The sequence below is a fragment of the Oncorhynchus mykiss genome, chromosome 25 (assembly GCF_057628025.1).
Source record: "Oncorhynchus mykiss isolate SJ-2025 chromosome 25, ASM5762802v1, whole genome shotgun sequence".
NCBI classification, from domain to species: domain Eukaryota; kingdom Metazoa; phylum Chordata; class Actinopteri; order Salmoniformes; family Salmonidae; genus Oncorhynchus; species Oncorhynchus mykiss.
The window spans coordinates 57,394,304-57,416,582 of record NC_143046.1 but is presented as its reverse complement, the minus strand read 5'-3'; the positions used below and the strand labels follow the sequence as shown (position 1 = coordinate 57,416,582).

The 22,279-nt window shown below is 41.8% G+C and overlaps 1 protein-coding gene and 2 long non-coding RNA genes across 3 annotated transcripts in view; all 3 read left to right on the top strand.

The window, feature by feature from the left end:
* Positions 1 to 22,279, top strand: part of LOC149972067 (uncharacterized) — a 39,424-nt gene that overhangs the window by 5,203 nt on the left and 11,942 nt on the right. The window contains exons 2-5 of the mRNA XM_090220620.1: positions 11,785 to 12,170; positions 12,219 to 12,577; positions 12,692 to 13,007; positions 14,251 to 14,256. Of these exons, the coding sequence (XP_090076746.1) occupies positions 11,785 to 12,170; positions 12,219 to 12,577; positions 12,692 to 13,007; positions 14,251 to 14,256 (1,067 nt within the window). The remainder of the gene's footprint in view (positions 1 to 11,784; positions 12,171 to 12,218; positions 12,578 to 12,691; positions 13,008 to 14,250; positions 14,257 to 22,279) is intronic.
* On the top strand, positions 6,774 to 7,639 carry LOC149972069 (uncharacterized). Its single transcript, XR_016491901.1, has 2 exons — positions 6,774 to 6,865; positions 7,043 to 7,639. It is a non-coding gene; the product is annotated as an uncharacterized LOC149972069 (long non-coding RNA).
* LOC149972068 (uncharacterized) lies at positions 8,796 to 11,533 on the top strand. The gene is made up of 3 exons (XR_016491900.1): positions 8,796 to 9,572; positions 9,712 to 9,793; positions 9,975 to 11,533. It is a non-coding gene; the product is annotated as an uncharacterized LOC149972068 (long non-coding RNA).

Genomic DNA, 22,279 nt, shown 5'->3' with positions numbered 1-22,279 from the left:
ATACAGACCAAAAGATTTTAGCAAAAACTCTGGCTAACAGGCTTAGCACTTTAATTGGCAAATTGGTCCATTCGGATCAGACCGGCTTTATCCCTAACAGAAACTCATTCTTCAATCTCAGGCGCCTCTTCAATATTATGTATTCTCAGAGGTTACCCAACGTGGACCTTGCCGTCATATCTCTTGACGCTGAAAAGGCCTTTGACCAAGTTGAGTGGCCCTATCTATTCAAGGTCCTACAGAAATGTAATATTGGAGATAGGTTCATAAATTGGATCCAGCTTTTATATAGGAACCCCTGTGCCAGAATACTCACTAACCAATCATTGTCGACCCGATTTAACCTCAACAGGGGGACAAGGCAGGGTTGTGCACTGTCGCCTATGCTCTTCACCCTAATTATCGAACCGCTCGCTCAGACGATTAGATCTCATGCAGCAATACACGGCTATAATACTAAAGATACTATAAATAAGATCTCCCTATACGCAGATGACATCCTCCTCTATGTAACAGAACCCCAGGCTAGTATCCCAGCTATTCTTGATGTGATCAATTTGTTTGGTACCTTCTCGGGATACAGAATAAATTAGAACAAGAGTGAATTAATGCCCATACGGTCGCAAAAAAAAACAAACAACTGGACTCAATTATCAATCCTTTCATCTGGGATTATAAAACACACAGGATAGGTAAAAAACACCTCTGTAAATCCAAGATGGAAGGAGGATTGTCTCTCCCAAATTTTATATTTTATTACTGGGCCGCTAACCTCCGCATTGTTACGTTTCTGCTGGATGACGTACTTCCGGCATCCAGCTGGCTTAGTATGGAGCGTGAGGAGTGTCACCCCTTCTCTATTGGCGCTGTGATTTTGTCGCCTGTCAATCTGGAGATGTCACTTTATTGTAACAATCCTATCATACATAGCACAGTCCGAATCTGGAAGCAAATGAAAGTCCACTTTGAGCTTAGACCAATGTCATTCATGCTCCCTGTCGCCAGGAATCCCTCCTTTGCCCCTTCTAACCTTGATAACACCTTTGAGCGATGGGGAGAGTTGGGGATAAGTACCATAGGGGATTTATACATAGAAGGGACCTTTGCTTCCTTTGAGTTGCTGAGGGAAACTTATAACCTTCCCAGAAGTAATTTTTTCAGATACCTACAAATTAGAGACTACGTTAGGAAACACCTCCCAACATTTGGGAATGCCAAACCTTCCATGTTTGACGGATGCATAAAAATATGCCCCACCTCCGATAAACTGATATCGCGTCTATATGATGCTTTTCAATCTGTTAGCACACCTTCCACTGATGCCATCAAGGCAAAATGGGAGGAAGAACTAGGGACTGACATCTCGGTGGCAGACTGGGAAGAGAGCTTGGAGTATATCCACACATGCTCCATTAATTCCAGACATCGTCTCATATAATTCAAGGTTTTACACAGATTACACTATTCCAAAACTAAACTGCATAGGATATTTCCTGACACATCCCATACATGTGATAAATGTCAGGCTACGCAGGGTACACTACTCCACTGCTTTGCCCTATGCTCTAGCTTGCATGGTTATTGGAGTGGAATTTTTGGGATCCTCTGAAGTTTTGGAGACTGAGTCCCTAAACGGATTAACCAACCCCCAAAAACAACTAATCTCGTACGGTCTCATCTCGGCAAAAAAACTAATCTTGTTGTTTTGGAAGAGGAGGGAAGCGCCCTCTACCAAATTATGGCTCAGTGAATTGGCAAATACTGTACACTTAGAAAGAATTAGATATATTCTGAACAATAAATTATCAACATTTGATCAAATCTGGCAGCCTTTCCTCTCCTACTTGGACGAGTCGGCGCTGTGAATTTGTACTTATTAACGCACTCTCAATTGTAATATTTTAATCTACCTTTGGGCAGCATGTGCTGGCCCTGCCACCCGAACAGTTGGGGGGGGGGGGGGGGGGGGGGGACATCTTCCCTCTTTCTTTCTACGTGTCCTTGTTTTGTATGTCGTGTTTTGTATTATTTGTTCTGCACCCAGAACTCTGGGTCTTGTTGTTCCTGTATGCTCTTTTATGTTTAGATAAGAATTGTATACCTGTCTTGTATACCACCTATACACCATTCTTGTGTGTTTAATAAAAAATATTAGAAACAAAAAAAGACACAACAAAATATATTTAGATGCATTTTCAATTCCTAAATGTCAATATTTTATTTTCTGTGCCACGTGTTTATGCCCATTTATGTACATCCTGTATACACCTCACACACATGGTCAGGGGCTTAAAAATAAGAAAACAGTAACATGTCAGATAGAGTTTACATTTTTGAGTTTGCATCCCAATATGACACTTTAAATATTTCACAGAATACTGAAATGTAACAAAACACCTATTGTGTTTATTGAGATGTAAACTGAGATGCTCAGTTGGTCAATATTTCCCTCCAGTGATTCCCCAACATCTTGTCAACATGGGACCCAAAAATGGAGCAGATATCTTATACCAACCTATCTAAATAGACATGTATCCATAACAAGGCCTAGGAGGCCCCTATACTGTCCAAAGATCTCTCCAAAATGTCACATATTTTAAAGCATCTTTATTTTCATGCATATAACTTGGCAAAAAAAATTTGGGGTGACCACATTCACATTCTTTTGTGTAGACAATCATTTTTGATGATTTCATGACTGTTTGATAGTAGGTCCCTGAATGGTCAAAAACCCTCTTCAAATAGAAGTATGTTTGTAGCACAAAATATCTTACAGGAAGGCCCTCTCACTCTCTCATCATGTCACAAGCAGACAGGCTCCCAGAGGCAGGGCCATAAAAGGCCCCATCTCACTCAGCTGCCGCTGCCCTCTCCAACAGCCATCAGCACAGAACAGCATGAATCAAATCAAAGTATATTTGTCACATGCGCCGAATACCGCAGTGAAATGCTTACTTACAGGCTCTAACCAATAGTGCAAAAAAAAGGTATTAGGTGAACAATAGGTAGGTTAAGAAATAAAAACAACAGTAAGAAGACAGTGAAAAATACAGTAGTGAGGCTATAAAACTAGCGAGGCTACATACAGACACCGGTTAGTCAGGCTGATTGAGGTAGAATGTACATGTAAATATGGTTAAAGTGACTATGCATATATGATGAACAGAGAGTAGCAGCAGTGTAAAGAGGGGTTGGCAGGTGGTGGGATTTCTAATCCCTTGATATTATTGTAGGATCGGATTTTAATAGCTAACTTTTCGATGGCCATAATAAATACAGTGCCTTGCGAAAGTATTCGGCCCCCTTGAACTTTGCGACCTTTTGCCACATTTCAGGCTTCAAACATAAAGATATAAAACTGTATTTTTTTGTGAAGAATCAACAACAAGTGGGACACAATCATGAAGTGGAACGTCATTTATTAAATATTTCAAACTTTTTTAACAAATCAAAAACTGAAATATTGGGCGTGCAAAATTATTCAGCCCCCTTAAGTTAATACTTTGTAGCGCCACCTTTTGCTGCGATTACAGCTGTAAGTCGCTTGGGGTATCTCTATCAGTTTTGCACATCGAGAGACTGACATATTTTCCCATTCCTCCTTGCAAAACAGCTCGAGCTCAGTGAGGTTGGATGGAGAGCATTTGTGAACAGCAGTTTTCAGTTCTTTCCACAGATTCTCGATTGGATTTAGGTCTGGACTTTGACTTGGCCATTCTAACACCTGGATATGTTTATTTTTGAACCATTCCATTGTAGATTTTGCTTTATGTTTTGGATCATTGTCTTGTTGGAAGACAAATCTCCGTCCCAGTCTCAGGTCTTTTGCAGACTCCATCAGGTTTTCTTCCAGATTTGGCTCCATCCATCTTCCCATCAATTTTAACCATCTTCCCTGTCCCTGCTGAAGAAAAGCAGGCCCAAACCATGATGCTGCCACCACCATGTTTGACAGTGGGGATGGTGTGTTCAGCTGTGTTGCTTTTACGCCAAACATAACGTTTTGCATTGTTGCCAAAAAGTTCAATTTTGGTTTCATCTGACCAGAGCACCTTCTTCCACATGTTTGGTGTGTCTCCCAGGTGGCTTGTGGCAAACTTTAAACAACACTTTTTATGGATATCTTTAAGAAATGGCTTTCTTCTTGCAACTCTTCCATAAAGGCCAGATTTGTGCAATATACGACTGATTGTTGTCCTATGGACAGAGTCTCCCACCTCAGCTGTAGATCTCTGCAGTTCATCCAGAGTGATCATGGGCCTCTTGGCTGCATCTCTGATCAGTCTTCTCCTTGTATGAGCTGAAAGTTTAGAGGGACGGCCAGGTCTTGGTAGATTTGCAGTGGTCTGATACTCCTTCCATTTCAATATTATCGCTTGCACAGTGCTCCTTGGGATGTTTAAAGATTGGGAAATATTTTTGTATCCAAATCCGTCTTTAAACTTCTTCACAACAGTATCTCGGACCTGCCTGGTGTGTTCCTTGTTCTTCATGATGCTCTCTGCGCTTTTAACGGACCTCTGAGACTATCACAGTGCAGGTGCATTTATACGGAGACTTGATTACACACAGGTGGATTGTATTTATCATCATTAGTCATTTAGGTCAACATTGGATCATTCAGAGATCCTCACTGAACTTCTGGAGAGAGTTTGCTGCACTGAAAGTAAAGGGGCTGAATAATTTTGCACGCCCAATTTTTCAGTTTTTGATTTGTTAAAAAAGTTTGAAATATCCAATAAATGTCGTTCCACTTCATGGTTGTGTCCCACTTGTTGTTGATTCTTCACAAAAAATACAGTTTTATATCTTTATGTTTGAAGGCTGAAATGTGGCAAAAGGTCGCAAAGTTCAAGGGGGCCGAATACTTTCGCAAGGCACTGTAGATATGCCGATAGTGGACAACCTTCTTTTATGAGAAGTAGCCATTATTTACTATTGTCACATGTGCTCCCTCTCCGGCCTCTAGGTCACCAGGCTGTTCGTTATGGCGCACACCTGTCACCAGCCTTACACGCATTTTGACACTCACCTGGACTCCATCACCTCCTTGATTACCTGCCCTTTATATGTCCCTCCCTTTGGTTTCTACCCCCATTAGTCATTGTTGCTGTTTCATGTCAGTGCGCTGTTTGTGTTCCTTGTTTTGTTCATTTATTTATTAATTAAATGTATTCATTCCCTGAACTTGCTTCCCGACTCTCAGCGTACATCCGTACAACTATTTTTCACCTAGGGTTACTATACATGATTTTAACCCATTTTATAAGAGATTGTCCAAAATTGAAATGTTCCAGGCATTAATATATAAACTCCAGTCGTACTTTATGAAAAGCCTTTTAAAAGTCAGCTATGAATAGCAGGCCTGGTTTCCCTGATTTTTCATAGTGTTCTATTGGTTGCAGTACTTGCTGTATATGATCTCCAATATATTGTCCATGTAAAAAACCTGTCTGATTAGAATGAATAATGTCCAACAATACCTTTTTAATTCTATGCGCTATACATTTTGCTAGCATTTTTGCATCACAACACTGAAGTGTAAGGGGCCTCCAATTTTTTTATGGACTGGATCTTTATATTTACCACTTTGAATCGTGTTTCAGTAATAATGAAGGAGTGGTTAAAACATGATAATAACGGTCCTCTGAGGATATCAAAAAAGGTTTATCAGAGTTATTGACCTCAGAAGAAATCAGATTCAAGTAACTTACATTGTGGTGCTGAAACTTGAAGCTGCCGCCACGGCACAAACAATCGGAAATGGACAGCTCATGGTGCTGAAAGTAGGCAAATTGGAGTAAACATCATTCATTTTAAACGTCTTCATTTTAATTAGGGATATGTGTTGGAGCCTATTTCTTCCTGTTTAAGAAATAAGAGGCAGGCCTACCGGTTTGACTGATGAAATTAGGCTATAGGCTGCTATATCCATAGATATGTTAGTCAATTCCTCCACCCGTCATGCACTCTTTAAATAGCCCACCTCTGTGTCTGTTAAGACTTGAAGTTAGTGTGTATGAGAGGGTATGCCATAGGCCTACCTTTTCTTAAAGAAAAGGGCAAAAAGTACAGGCCTACCCACTATTAGTTTAATATTTTGAGGAAAATGAAACAGATGTGATTATATACAGTTATCTATAACAACACTTTGGTCCGCGATTCTTAATGCTAGAAACAAGATGTAAAATAGGAATAACAGGGAAAGATTTGCTTTGGATATAATCGAATCTGACACTATCAATTGATTAAGCTATTCACATTCTGTACAATAAAATACATTTAAACCCAGACAGCTTTTAGGGAAACACTTGTGACCTCTCGTTGGGTTAAGCCAAGGAAGAAGATTAGCCAGCAGTTGAAGCTTACATTTTTCTGCGTCAGTAGGCCTACTCGGTCTGGGGTGGAAAGGTAGGCCTAACTTGAAAGTACCATGCTCAGATCCCTACGGACGTCTCAGAGTTAATTATTTACAAACAGGGACAGTTTCGTTGCAAATAACACACACTGTTTTGGCATTGTAGAAATATAATAAGATGAACACATAGGACTATCTCTCTGTCTATACTGTCATTTCAGTCATTTGTGATTTATTTAAAACGTTTCTACTAATACTGTATGGTAACTATTGAAGTCCACTCTTGTACAGCACATTAAAGGTGTATCTCTTTCTCTACAATTTAGGAGATTTTAAGATATGTTGTTGTTTGTGATGGTACTCTAGGTGCGAGGGACATCCTGTGCCACCAGTCAGTTGATGGTGGATGACCTTCTGACCGCGTGCTCGCCAGGTGACCCGGCTGCCATAGAATTGACCTGGATGGATGTGCCTAGCGACAAGCTGCTGGAGCCCATCATCTGCATGGTGAGAAACACACATTCAAAGCACAGACCCACTCACATTCACTGCTCACAAACATACTGGAACATGCTGTTTCAACATACACATCCAGGCATTTCAAACTGACTCTCACATTTGTGTAATTTCTGAACCATGCTCATGATTTTGTTTGTCTTCTGTGTGTGTCCCTCTGCCCTCCAGTCTGACGTGCTGTGCTCACTATCCACCACGCAACCCACAGTCAACATGGAGGTCTTGTTCAAGGTCAGGAAGTTCACAGAGGATTTAGAACAGGAGGGTTGAGAGCTCCTGGTTGGCAGGGGCTTTACTACTCCTTACTCAGTCTGTCCTATCAAGACCCAACTCCAGTCAAATAGTAGCTACAGTATTACAACAGTATTACAACACTACGAACCTGCATTGACAAGAATGATGGAGCATTTTAACTTACACACAATTGTTGTTTTTTTGCATATCCCAACTCCCTCTGAGACACCCACAAGTGCCTTATTTTCTCACTTTGTCGGCTCCGGTATTTAAGCCAGCAATCTTTCGGTAACTGGCCCAATGATCTAAACTTGAGGCTACGTGCCGCCCCTTAGTGGGTCTGCAGGGTGACTCCCCTAGTGGGTCTGGAACCCAGGTCAGCAGCACTACATTGCTGTGTGTCTGTATAGTTGAGGGTATATTGGTTTAGTAATACTCAATTCAGTTCTGTTTCCAGAGGGGATCTCAATGCTGTTACACGTAGCCATGATCACCAAGCTACCCTGACTTAATAAAACCTGAATTCAAAAAGGAACAAGATGTGCTTGTCATTATTTTATTTTTTACTTGTATTATAGTATACCCACATTTCTGTCCACAACTTTTGAATCAGGTAGTAATTCAACAGATACATGTGCTGCCTTTCCAACTGATGTCAAGTTCCAACACAAATATTCATTTGAAAAAGCAATATACTTTCACATTGCAGGTCTGTTGTTTAAACAATGTAATCATAATATATGACATTTAGCAGATGCTTTCATTCAAAGCGACTTACAGTCATTTGCACATACATTTTACGTATGGGTTTCCCCGGGAATCGAACCCACAACCCTGGTGGTGGGATCGGCATGCTCTACACAGGATCATCATTTATACTGTAATATGTGTTTATAACAGGGAGTGACATTGATAATAAGTCTATAGCAGTGTAATAAGTGTTTATAACAATGTACAGCACATCTACCAACGCACCGATGCGTTTCAAGAGCCTACACTATTTTGTTTCAGAATCCTCAGACCCCTGACAGGGAGTAGAATATTGAAAACCTAAATTAGAATATTAAGAATATAAGAATATTGAAAACCTAAATTACTGAGATCAGAGAAACTTAACAGAACGCATCTTGAAACAGAAAATATGCCACAATTTGTGAACGATGGACTTTTAAATTGAAGCTTTTTGCTCGATTTGGAACCGTTAATGTCGCTGATTTCATGAAGCTCTCCTGCGCATCAATTACTTCACGAAATCCCGCAACGTGAAAGCGCCAGAAAAAAAGATCGCGAGATTGTAAATATGTGTGAGAGTCACAGATTTGAAAGCAGACGCTTTCATCCAAAACGATTTACAGTAATGCGTACATACATTTTTCTTTTGGGTGGCCCAGGGAAATTAGACTTTTTCGAGCCTTTCGAAGCTATTTTCGTATCTCTTTCTTTGTAATACTGTATGTATTCAATCATTTCGATTTGATCACTTCCCAATGGGCACATAAATCAATTCAATGTTTATTCCACGTTGGTTCAACGTAATTTAATTGAAATTACATGGATATTGTGTCACAGTGAATTGTATAATCTGCAGTCAATTTCATTATGTTTTCATGTGCCATGATTCTGACATTTGACATATGATCCTCAAAGGATTAGGCTAAATAGTTTCAGTGGTGCAGTTGGTGTAATCTCAATTCAATACGATGTGCATTTACTGTACATAAAGCCAATATAGCTATTAAACCCATGTTCAGTGACTTTAATCTGTGACGCAAGTGGACAATTATGTTTGTGACGTTCCATGGAACCCACGGTGTAGTTTAAAACTCGATTCTGATTGGCTTGCAGGTCATTCTACAGTGTAAATCATAAATGAAAACGTGCTTTTATATCAGTGTGACAGATTCACAATACCGTGTCTCAAACCGTACCGCGCTTTTATCTGCCTAACGGTATCTTCAAGCAAGACTGGTTAGGCCTTTTGGATAGCTTGTCCAAGGTAAGAATATGCGTCAAGCTATAGCCTACTTTTAATGTTTTAGTTTCCCGAACTCAAGTTACTCCAGTCAAGTGATTCATCGTAAATTTGTTGTTTTGACTGAGCAGTCCAATGGCCAATGCTGTTTTTGGACTATGAGACCCTCGGCTATATACTATGATGAGCCAATAACACGCATAGTTTATGCATTAGGCATTGCACAAGTCAGTGTCTAGGTCAGAATATAAAGTAGCTATTTCCGTTAACTCAAATTACTCAAGTCAAGTGATTAATCGTAAGAGTTAGTTGTTTTGACTGTCAAAAAAATAACTTTGATGGAATATTCCAAATTACAATGGCAATTATGCATCACAAATTCACATTATTACTTGTATTTCAATGATTCATCCAGGCCCAAGACATAAAGTCGCCTGAAAGCTGTGTAGCAATAATTCCAGCTTCTGACCAAGAATCATGGATACCTTTCATGTGAGTACTCACACACCAGATTTTTTTTACATACCTCAGAAGGAAGATACCTCAATATCTGGAAGCACTGTCTCATGTACAACTGTTAATGCTATCTCTGAAATGTCTAACAAAATGTTGACTTGATCGTTTCATCAAGACCTTCTCATCACAAGTTGGAACTAGTGGTCAACATTGGGACAATGCCGCCCAAAATAACAGGGACCAACATTTTCATGGAGGTAAGCACTACACTTCTGATGGGTTTAAAGATTGTATTACATTATCTAAAAGTGAGAAAGTAAATCCCAGCTGTTTTTATTCTTTTCACAGGGAAGAACAATCCCCATTATGCCATGAATGTTTCATTGTTGAACAACCATCGATATTTGTCCCCTAATTTGGCTCCCGTTCCTCCAACAGTGAGCAAGACCTGTCAGCAGAGCTCACTGGAGCAGGGAGACATGCCGTCACCCTTTTGGCACCTGACAAAGTACACTTTTTTTCTTCTAAATAACACTATAGTAACATCTTCTGCACAAAGTTACATTCCTAATACGATTGGTGTTAAGTGAGAAAGAATCCTAAAGATGGTCCAATGGGCATGGTCTGAAGCCTCTCGTCATCTCAGTATGTTGAACCACCTGATTTTCTGCAGGCTTGAGATTCAGATCCTGCTGAACGATGTTAAGCAGTCGATTAACCACATGCAGGGGACGCTGAACACCATGCAGGGGCAGTGTATTGAGTTGCAGACTGCCATATCTAAGGTAGTGTCAGATGAGTCTCAGATACAGAAGAATAAGTCTATGATGGTATGGTGATAATGATTGAGATGGTGATTATAATAATGATGACTAGCGGTACCCCACCCTACGGGCGGTAAATCATTGGATCTGATTAATTCAATTCAATGCAATTCAATCTTTGAGGACTGCAACCATAGAAATACAGTTTATTTACACTAATAATAAGCTATTGTCAACTTCCCATCTATGCTTATCTTGCTCATTGCTCACTGTTACCCTACGTGTGCAACTATTATTGATTTCTCACACAAAAATAATTTGGTTGCAAATGTACCTGGGGCCACGTAAATAATTGTTAGGCTACTCATTTTGAATGAGTGGCAACTTGTGTGACCATAAAAGTCTGTGTGCGACTGGGGACAGTAAAATAATTTGGTTACTGACCTGCCCTACATCATAGAAGGCCCTTCAAGTCGGAACTAGAAAATTCGGACATTTCTGACTCTCTGACTCACTAACTCGTTATGGAATGAGGATTTCAGGTTTCCCACTTGTGAAGTATCAGAATCAACCAGTAGCAAGCTCTACGCTAATAACTTACATTCATTTTAACTCTGAGGTTCCAAGTTTCCGAAAGCATGTGAATGCGTCAATAATTGCCATGGTAATTTTGAATGTTCAGTCAGTGAGCATTATGGGTAATTGTCCTACATACTTACATCAAATGCTTTATGATAGCATCATCTCCTGTAGTAACAGTACCTTTCCAAACACAATTACAATTAAAATTAACAAAGATACAAAATATTGCTAAAGTGAAGAAAATCAGCTCAAAATTGTAGGAGGAAATGCCCCTGCAGCAGGGAGACTTACGGTATTATAATATATTGTAGATAACATTAATATAATTTGTGTATTTACAGTATCAGTACACATGCAAATGGAAGTATATGCTAGGGATTGATCTACACTGAGTGAACAAAACATTAACAACACCTTCCTATTGAGTTTCCCCCCTTTGGTGGTGGACCATTGTTGATACTCAGGGAAAACTGTTGAGCTGAAAAACCCAACAGCATTGCAGTTCTTGACCCAAACCGGTGCACCTGGCACATACTACCATACTCTGTTCAAAGGGACTTAAATCTTTGGTCTTGCCCATTCACCCTCTGAATGACACACATACACAATCCATGTCTCAATTGTCTAAAAATCATTCTTTAACCTGCCCCCCCCCCCCCCCTTCATCTACACTGAGAAGAAGATTTAACAATTCACATCAATAAGGGATTATAGCTTTCACCTGATTTGTCTATGTCACTGAAAGAGAAGGTGTTCTTAATGTTTAATACACTCAGTGTAATGATGTTATAGATTCTAAGTGGTTGATTTCATAGGGAATTAATTTATGCTCTATTTATACCTGCAGATCATCACAGCAGCCGAAGTTGCTGTGCAGAGGGAGGAGATCCTCCGAGCATCAGGCCTCATCCCGTCACAGAGGGAGGAAATGCTCCGAGCATCAGGCCTCATCCTGTCACAGAGGGAGGGTATCCTCCAAACAGCCAGTGTTCCTGCACAGAGGGAGGGGATTCTTCCAGCAGCTAACATCACTGTGCAGAGGGAGGAGATCCTCCGAGCATCAGGCCTCATCCCGTCACAGAGGGAGGAAATGCTCCGAGCATCAGGCCTCATCCTGTCACAGAGGGAGGGTATCCTCCAAACAGCCAGTGTCCCTGCACAGAGGGAGGGGATTCTCCCAGCAGCTAACATCACTGTGCAGAGGGAGGAGATCTTCCGAGCATCAGGCCTCATCCCTGAAGAGAGGGAGGACATCCGCCTCACAGCCAGTGTCCCTGCACAGAGGGAGGTGATTCTTCCAGCAGCTACTGCAGCTACTGTCACTGTGCGAAAGGAGAAGATCCTCCGAGCATCAGGCCTCATTTCTGCACAAAAGGAGTTGATCCACCTGATGGCCAGTGTCACTGCGCAGAGGAAAGGAATCGTCCCAATGGTCAGCGTCCCTGCGCACAGGGAGGGGATCGTCCCAAAGGCTAGTGTCCCTGCTGAGAGGTTGGAGATCCTCCGAGCATCAGGCCTCATCCCGCCACAGAGGGAGGGGAATGTCCGAACAGCCAGTGTCCCAGCACAGAGGGATGGGATTCTCTCAGCAGCCAGCATCACTGAACAGAGGGAGGGGATTCTTCCAGCAGCTTCTATCACTGTGCCGAAGAAGAAGATCCTCAGAGCATCAGGCCTCATTCCTGCACAAAAGGAGTTGATCCACCTGATGGCCAGTGTCACTGCGCAGAGGAAGGGAATCGTCCCAATGGTCAGCGTCCCTGCGCACAGGGAGGGGATCGTCCCAAAGGCTAGTGTCCCTGCTGAGAGGTTGGAGATCCTCCGAGCATCAGGCCTCATCCCGCCACCAAGGGAGGGTATCCTCCAAACAGCCAGTGTCCCTGCACAGAGAGAGGAGATCCTCCGAGCATCAGGCCTCATCCCATCACAGAGGGAGGGTATCCTCCAAACAGCCAGTGTCCCTACACAGAGAGAGGAGATCCTCCGAGCATCAGGCCTCATCCCATCACAGAGGGAAGGTATCCTCCAAACAGCCAGTGTCCCTGCACAGAGGGAGGGGATCTTCCGAGCATCAGGCCTCATCCCTGAAGAGAGGGAGGAGATCCTCCTCACAGCCAGTGTCCCTGTGAAGAATGAAAACATTCATCCACAACCACCTTCCATCATCCCCATGTTGGCACCACTGCGGAAATGGGATGGTGGAGCGTGTACTCCACCTGTGGATTTCTATTCCAAGAGAAGAGGTCACTTAACCTTACCTAATTAGTAAAGAAATTACTATTGCGAGAATAAGTTGTGATAGATCAAATGTATGGCTCATGTGAGTGTATAGCTGTAATACTTTCATGCATTTTCTACATAAAAATGTTTAGCTCCATTGTACTTTTACATTTGAGTCATTTAGCAGACACTGTTATCCAGAGCGACTGACAGTAGTGAGTCTATACATTTTCATACTCCAGTGAATCTCTCCAGGATTTCACATGGATTTTTTTCATATTTGCGGATAAATATGCTAGATTTTGCAGCGACAATTATGACATTTTGCATTGCAATATGCAATTGTTTTGTCCAATTTGTTGCAAAAATGCACTGACAAGGGAAAAAACTGTGTTGATGTGTCGCTTGATTGAACCATATTATGCAGTAAATGTGCGGTGATTGGTTGAAATTGCGAGCACTCTTTTTGTACTGTGGTAATTGTCAGTTCTATGCGATAATATTGTGATGTGACTATTTTATGCAGAAATAGTTTGGTGATTGGTCACATTTGTAAGCCCTCACATAATATGCAGGGAATTGTTCATTTTGCAACCAAAACAATGCGGTGGCAGAGTCCTGGAGTAACCTCCCAGTAATCCCTGTGACTGCGTGTAGGTTAAGATTGGGTTGTAAACAGAGTATCAGAGCAAGACGTTCCTACCTGTCAGCCAGTAATTGTTCTGTATGGTGACATGAGCAGAGTGGCCTGACTTCTCCCACTTATTACAGATGTCCGACTTAGATATGTGGAGCATCCTGCTATGATGTCCATCACCAAGCCGGAACACTCCGATGCCAACCCTCAGTTCCAGACTGGCACCCGGCCGGTGGCTGAGCCCGAGACCCCTGCTGTTCACAATAACAGTGGAGGCTGGCTGAGCTGGGTCTTTGGGAGTGGAAGAGCTAATAAGAAGGAGGTTCATCTACCTGAGGACAAAGACAGATCTGTAAGGAACTGGTTATTAACACTATATTCTATGTAGAGACAATTGAGTGGATTTAAAAAATAAAATAAATTGTGGCTTGCTTCACATTGCTAATCTCTTCTTCCTCAGATTGTCTGGGATCCAACTCTGCACAGATGGGTTAACAAAACTGAGCCCAAGGCTGAAGTACACACTTAAATTCAATTAAATTAAAAACAGTGAACAACCATTGTATTTCAACTGTGCTGATATTACCAACAATTTGGAAAATGTGTTGATGTGTTTTACAGAACAAGTGTGTACCACCACCTCCACCGATGGGGACACATGGATATCAGGGGAACACTGGCAGTGTCCCCAAAGGAGTGAATCCCTACTCTATGAAAGCAGGTGAATATTGCTTTAGAATACATGTGGTCTAACCAAGACTGTGTCAGCCAATCATAGATGTCCCTGGTGGTCTCCTCGCTAACACCTTTCCCACTGCCAGCAGGTCTATGGGGCAGCAGATACCCCACAATGCATTACAATGATGGGACCAACTCAAAGCCTCCAAGCCATGGGGCTGGACTGCTTCCTAGACAGCTCTCTGGCTTGCTCCCTCCTTCACACTTTGACCTCATGGCACCAATGGTTGTGCCACCTGACACTCTACACTACTGAGGTATGACTCTGGAAAATCCTTCCAAATTGTATCCATTCATCATTAACTGTGATTTGACTTTAACATAGCAAATGGCTGAAGTAGCAAGGATGTTAACTATTTTTCATTTTTGTCCAACAGGCCATTTTCCCAAATTGGATTTGCCATACATAGATTTTTTCAGCATTAAAAATGTATTAAAATATGATCTTTTAATTAAATATCTCCTTTGTGTCCTCATGTTCACATGAATTTGATGTGTTCTATCATCATTTACAATTCTTATTGCTTCTGCATTTACGTTACTTACTGTACAGACAATATTATATTATTATATTTTATTTTAGACATTACAAAAACATTTTTTCATGCTTTCTGGATTTCTTACATTTACTTACTGTACAGGAAAGTATATTTTATACACATATTTAAACAAAACAAAAACATTTTATTTATGTATTTCATAGACGGCGGCAGGGTAGCCTAGTGGTTGGACTAGTAACCTGAAGGTTGCAAGTTCAAACCCCCGAGTTGACAAGGTACAAATCTGTCGTTCTGCTTTCAGTTCTGCACTGTTCCTAGGCCATCATTGAAAATAAGAATTTGTTCTTAATTAACCTTGCCTTGTTAATAAAGGTTAAAAAAAGACACAACGGGGGGGGCGAGTGAGGGGGGGGGGGCGAGTGAAGGGTTGTGCGTGAGAGGCTCCTGCAACTTTTTTGCGAAATAATCTAATTTAACCTACTTTATGGCACTTTTTACAACAAACGTTTCTTTCTAATACAAGATTGTAACTTTCTATATGAAAATGCCGAGTAATAAGCGACCAAAGGACAATAAATCCACAGCGGAGGCCTACTCCCCACTAAACAACGAGACAGACATGGCGGGAGGCACATGCAACAACGTGACACTTACAGAACTTACCCGGGCTTTGGGGGAGCTACGTGTTGCTATAGCTGAGGATCTTAAGGCCACTATTGCTGAACTGGACACCAAAATCGAGAGCATCATTCGAACGGTCGCTTCGCATGGCCAGAGTATTGTGGACCTTGAGAAAGCTTCTGAATTCAACGCTGGTAGGATCGACGAGTTAGAGAAGCTATGTACGTCATTGCAGGATACTGTGCAGACGCTTTCTGTGAAAGTGGTGGACCTGGAGGGCCGATCCAGACGTAATAACCTTCGCGTTGTTGGTCTGGCAGAGGGGGTAGAGGCGGGCTCTCGCCCCACCGACTTCTTCGCCAAGCTATTGAAGGATGCAATGGGATCGGATGTTTTGGATTCGGATCCCCAGCTGGACCGCGCACATCGCTCCCTTGTCCCAGTGCCTGGACCGGGCAAACGTCCTCGCCCAGTAAAATCATCTGTTGTCACAGTTTCAAGACCAAGGATCTTATCCTGCGTGAAGCTCGAATGAGGGGCAACCTGTCACATAAAGGGCATCCATTCCGTGTCTATGAGGATTATGCGCCCGATGTGGCAAAGCATCGCGCCGACTACAGAGATGTCATGACCAAACTCTACAAACTCCATCTTCGCCCAGCCTTACTCTTCCCTGCAAGACTAAGAATTACCCCGCCTTCCGGTGAGAAGATTTGGCTCTCCTCGGTTTTGGACGCAGAGAAGTTTATCCGGGGATATACACCAATCCCCCGTACAGGTTAGAGTGCCTTGTTATTGCGTGTTAGGGTCTGCTCATGGACTCGAATCCATACTATACCATATTGGGTGAAAACGTATTAAACGGGCTCAACAAGGGCTACCGAACATGTAAGACGCTGAGCAGACCAATGGATGGCGGTCAGAGCTCTCAATGAACGTTACATTCACTTTCATCCCGGCTGTGCTCAGAGCGATGCATATTTTTTACTTCCAGGTTTGATCACTGACACCTTCGGACGGATATACTTATATTCCCCCACTTTTGTTTTGTTTCGTTATTTATTTTACAATCCTTACATTATTCTTACTACCATACCATTTATTTATTGCTTGCAGGGGACTGGGGGTGATGGTTGGGAGGGGGCAGACACCTGGTTAGCAGGTTGATGTTTTGTGCCGTTCTGCCTTTGTCTGGCCGTGGGCCTCTCTCCCGACTAGAGTCCCACCAGCCCTCTGTAGTGCTTATGTCTGTGTAGGTGTGCGTACATATAATTACTATTTGTACTTTATTACTATTTTCTCTTAGCATTTTAGTATTATGTATGTGTATATTTTAAATCAGTGTAGACTGTTATTCTGGGGTATGAATGTTTGTATGTGTATATGTGCATATGGATGTATACATACATATTCTTTAAATATATATTTTTATATATGATTTTTTTTGCGTGGGTATGTATACATACATGTATATGTATGTATGTGTGTGTGTGTGTGTGTGTGTGTGTGTGTGTGTGTGTGTGTGTGTATGTATATATATGTATATATACACGTATGTGTATCTATATGTATGTATGTATGTGTGTGTATGTATGTGTGTATGTATATGTATGTGTTTATGTATGTGTGTATATGTATGTGTGTATATGTATGTCTGTGTGTGTGTGTGTGTGTATGTATATATATATGTATAAATACATATGTGTATCTACATGTATGTATGTATGTGTATGTATGTATGTATATATATATGTGTATGTGTGTGTGTATGTATGTGTGTATATGTATGTATATGTATGTATATGTATGTATATATATATATATATGTATATGTGTGTGTGTATGTATGTGTGTATATATATAATGTATATATTTTTATTTAAACATGTTTTGTTTATGGGGGGAACGTTTAATTTAACAAATCCTTGTTCCGATCTCCTGACCCACAGTATGTAAAGGTACGGCTGACTATGTCGGTTGCGGGTGGTTTATTTTTTGACCGGCAGTGCTTACCAATATCATCTTGAGGCTATATCTTGCTTATCTCTGGGATTGACCCAGGATGACGCTTAAATGCGCAATATGTTTAAGTTGCAACTTATTCTGTTTAGGTTTATTAGATGTTAACTGAACACTTAACTCGCGGGAGCCTCCTCAGTTCATATGTTAGTAGAAGTTCTAGGATAGTGAGAGGTGAACGTATAGTTGGGATTTTATTTTTGTTTTACCTCTTGTTCGAGGTCGCGCCGTGCTTTTTTGGCATCGGCCAGACAATGTGTTTATTATTTTTATTTATCCTTTTTCTTTCTCCTGTTTGTACATGCCTGTTAAATGTGGGTTGATGGGGGGGGGGGGGGTAAGTGTTGGGGAAATTAGGGGAACAGGGTGGGAAGTAAAGGTGCTTGCAGGGGGGGAGGGGTGGGTTGGATACTGCTCAGGTGTAGGTGCTACATATGCTGATCGTGATGGTTTGGTGCGCTTTCTTACCTTTTTATCAAGTTACATGGTATGCAGGCCACCATAGGAACTACAAACGAGAGGAGGGCGGGGCTTACATTCACTTCCTGGAATGTCAAGGGTTTAAACGAACCAATTAAGAGGGGCAAGGTCCTAGCCCACTTGAAAGCACTCTCGTCTGATATTATATTTTTGCAAGAAACCCATCTGAAGAATAACTCTCATAGCAGACTTAAGTGTAGGTGGGTGGGGCAAGTGCATCACTCTAACTTCTCTGCCAAAACGAGAGGCACAGCGATTCTGGTACGGAAAGGAATTCCCTTTCTACATAAAACCACTATTGCGGATAAAGAGGGTCGGTATGTGATCGCAATAGGAGAAATCCACTCTACCTCAGTAACTCTACTAAATATCTATGGACCAAACATTGACAACCCCTCTTTTTTCAAAAGAGTCCTCGCCCTGATTCCAGATATCTCCCATACTAACCTGGTCATTGGAGGGGACCTTAACTGTGTGCTAGACCAATATTTGGATAGATCCTCTACCCGGCGAACCCCTACCTCCTATTCAAGCAAATTCTTGAATACCTACATAAAAAATTCAAACGTATTTGATATATGGAGGATCAATAACCCTACGGGTAGGGAATACTCCTTTTACTCTCATGTTCACAAGGTTTACACTCGAATTGACTACTTTTTGTTGGATGCTAGACTACTCCCCTATACCTGTAATGTGAGGTATCATGATATTATAATCTCGGACCACAGTCCACTCACCTTCTCCCTGAGATTGGGTGACATTGTACCAAACGAGAGGGTCTGGAGGTTGAATCCTCAGCTCCTCACAGAACCAACATTCTGTGAATATCTTAAAGACCAAATTACATATTTCTTTGATACCAATGACAACACAGAGACCTCCCCAGCATTATTGTGGAAAACACTGAAGGCTTATCTGAGAGGCTGTATCATCTCCTTTCAGGCTGCCAGGAGTAGGCAAAACAGAGGAAAACTGGAAGAACTGGAGGGACAAATTCACTTACTGGATAGGGAGAATGCTAGCCACCCATCTATGGAGAAACATAAAAAAATTACCTCTTTAAAATTTGAATATAATCAGATTCTCTCAGCTAAAATTGCTAAATCTTTTCTCTATGCCAAGCAAAAATATTTTGAGTTTGGTGACAAACCACACAAATTACTTGCCAGACAACTTCGAAAAAATGTGAGTGACCGAATGATTCACAGGGTTAAATCTGCATCTGGGGAATTACTCTCTTCCCCCAAAGACATCAATGACAGATTCCGGCAGTTTTATGAGACTCTATATACATCTAAAGCGGATCCTAACCCCTTAATTATGCAAACATTTTTGGAGGACTGTAATCTCCCTGCCCTGAACCAGGACGATTCTAACTTCCTGAATAAGGAAATATCTCTTGATGAAATTCGAGAAACAATTAAATCTCTAAAGAGTGGCAAGACCCCGGGCCCAGATGGATACCCTGGTGAATTCTATAAAACATTCAGCAACATGCTCTCTCCCTATCTGCACAAAATGTTGGTTCAGGCCAATGAGGATGGAGCTCTCCCTTCTACTTTGGACGAAGCGTTCATTACAGTTATACATAAGAAGGGTAAAGATCCAGAAGAGGTAGGGTCATACAGACCAATATCTCTCCTTAATACAGACCAAAAGATTTTAGCAAAAACTCTGGCTAACAGGCTTAGCACTTTAATTGGCAAATTGGTCCATTCGGATCAGACCGGCTTTATCCCTAACAGAAACTCATTCTTCAATCTCAGGCGCCTCTTCAATATTATGTATTCTCAGAGGTTACCCAACGTGGACCTTGCCGTCATATCTCTTGACGCCGAAAAGGCCTTTGACCAAGTTGAGTGGCCCTATCTATTCAAGGTCCTACAGAAATGTAATATTGGAGATAGGTTCATAAATTGGATCCAGCTTTTATATAGGAACCCCTGTGCCAGAATACTCACTAACCAATCATTGTCGCCCCGATTTAACCTCAACAGGGGGACAAGGCAGGGTTGTGCACTGTCGCCTATGCTCTTCGCCCTAATTATCGAACCGCTCGCTCAGACGATTAGATCTCATGCAGCAATACACGGCTATAATACTAAAGATACTCTAAATAAAATCTCCCTATACACAGATGACATCCTCCTCTATGTAACAGAACCCCAGGCTAGTATCCCAGCTATTCTTGATGTGATCAATTTGTTTGGTACCTTCTCGGGATACAGAATAAATTGGAACAAGAGTGAATTAATGCCCATACGGTCGCAAAATGCCTCCTGGCTAGAACATCTCCCATTTAAGTTATCTTCAGAAAAATGTACCTACTAGGAATTGTAGTTACCAAACAATACTCCTTACTATTTAAAGATAATTTCCCCTCTCTGATACAAAAACTCAAAGCAAACATACTATTTTGGAGAACTCTCCCAATTTCTCTCCTCGGAAGAATTAATGCCATTAAAATGGTCTTCCTCCCACAACTGCTCTACCTATATCAGAACATCCCAGTATTCATACCTAAATCCTTTCATAAACAACTGGACTCAATTATCAATCCTTTCATCTGGGATTATAAAACACACAGAATAGGTAAAAAACACCTCTGCAAATCCAAGATGGAAGGAGGATTGTCTCTCCCAAATTTTATATTTTATTACTGGGCCGCTAACCTCCGCATTGTTACGTTTCTGCTGGATGACGTACTTCCGGCATCCAGCTGGCTTAGTATGGAGCGTGAGGAGTGTCACCCCTTCTCTATAGGCGCTGTGATTTTGTCGCCTGTCAATCTGGAGATGTCACTTTATTGTAACAATCCTATTATACATAGCACAGTCCGAATCTGGAAGCAAATGAAAGTCCACTTTGAGCTTAGACCAATGTCATTCATGCTCCCTGTCGCCAGGAATCCCTCCTTTGCCCCTTCTAACCTTGATAACACCTTTGAGCGATGGGGAGAGTTGGGGATAAGTACCATAGGGGATTTATACATAGAAGGGACCTTTGCTTCCTTTGAGTTGCTGAGGGAAACTTATAACCTTCCCAGAAGTAATTTTTTCAGATACCTACAAATTAGAGACTACGTTAGGAAACACCTCCCAACATTTGGGAATGCCAAACCTTCCATGTTTGACGGATGCATAAAAATATGCCCCACCTCCGATAAACTGATATCGCGTCTATATGATGCTTTTCAATCTGTTAGCACACCTTCCACTGATGCCATCAAGGCAAAATGGGAGGAAGAACTAGGGACTGACATCTCGATGGCAGACTGGGAAGAGAGCTTGGAGTATATCCACACATGCTCCATTAATTCCAGACATCGTCTCATACAATTCAAGGTTTTACACAGATTACACTATTCCAAAATTAAACTGCATAGGATATTTCCTGACACATCCCATACATGTGATAAATGTCAGGCTACGCAGGGTACACTACTCCACTGCTTTGCCCTATGCTCTAGCTTGCATGGTTATTGGAGTAGAATTTTTGGGATCCTCTCTGAAGTTTTGGAGACTTCAATAGATCCAGACCCGCTTCCGATAATCCTGGGAGTATCTGAGTCCCTAAACGGATTAACCAACCCCCAAAAACAACTAATCTCGTACGGTCTCATCTCGGCAAAAAAACAAATCTTGTTGTTTTGGAAGAGGAGGGAAGCGCCCTCTACCAAATTATGGCTCAGTGAATTGGCAAACACTGTACACTTAGAAAGAATTAGATATATTCTGAACAATAAATTATCAACATTTGATCAAATCTGGCAGCCTTTCCTCTCCTACTTGGACGAGTCGGCGCTGTGAATTTGTACTTATTAACGCACTCTCAATTGTAATATTTTAATCTACCTTTGGGCAGCATGTGCTGGCCCTGCCACCCGAGCAGTTGGGGGGGGGGGTCAGGCTACGCAGGGTACACTACTCCACTGCTTTGCCCTATGCTCTAGCTTGCATGGTTATTGGAGTGGAATTTTTGGGATCCTCTCTGAAGTTTTGGAGACTTCAATAGATCCAGACCCGCTTCTGATAATCCTGGGAGTATCTGAGTCCCTAAACGGATTAACCAACCCCCAAAGTTGGGAGGGGGGGGGGGGTTTGGGGGAATAAGGGGGGGGGGGGGTAGGGGGGACATCTTCCCTCTTTCTTTCTACGTGTCCTTGTTTTGTATGTCGTG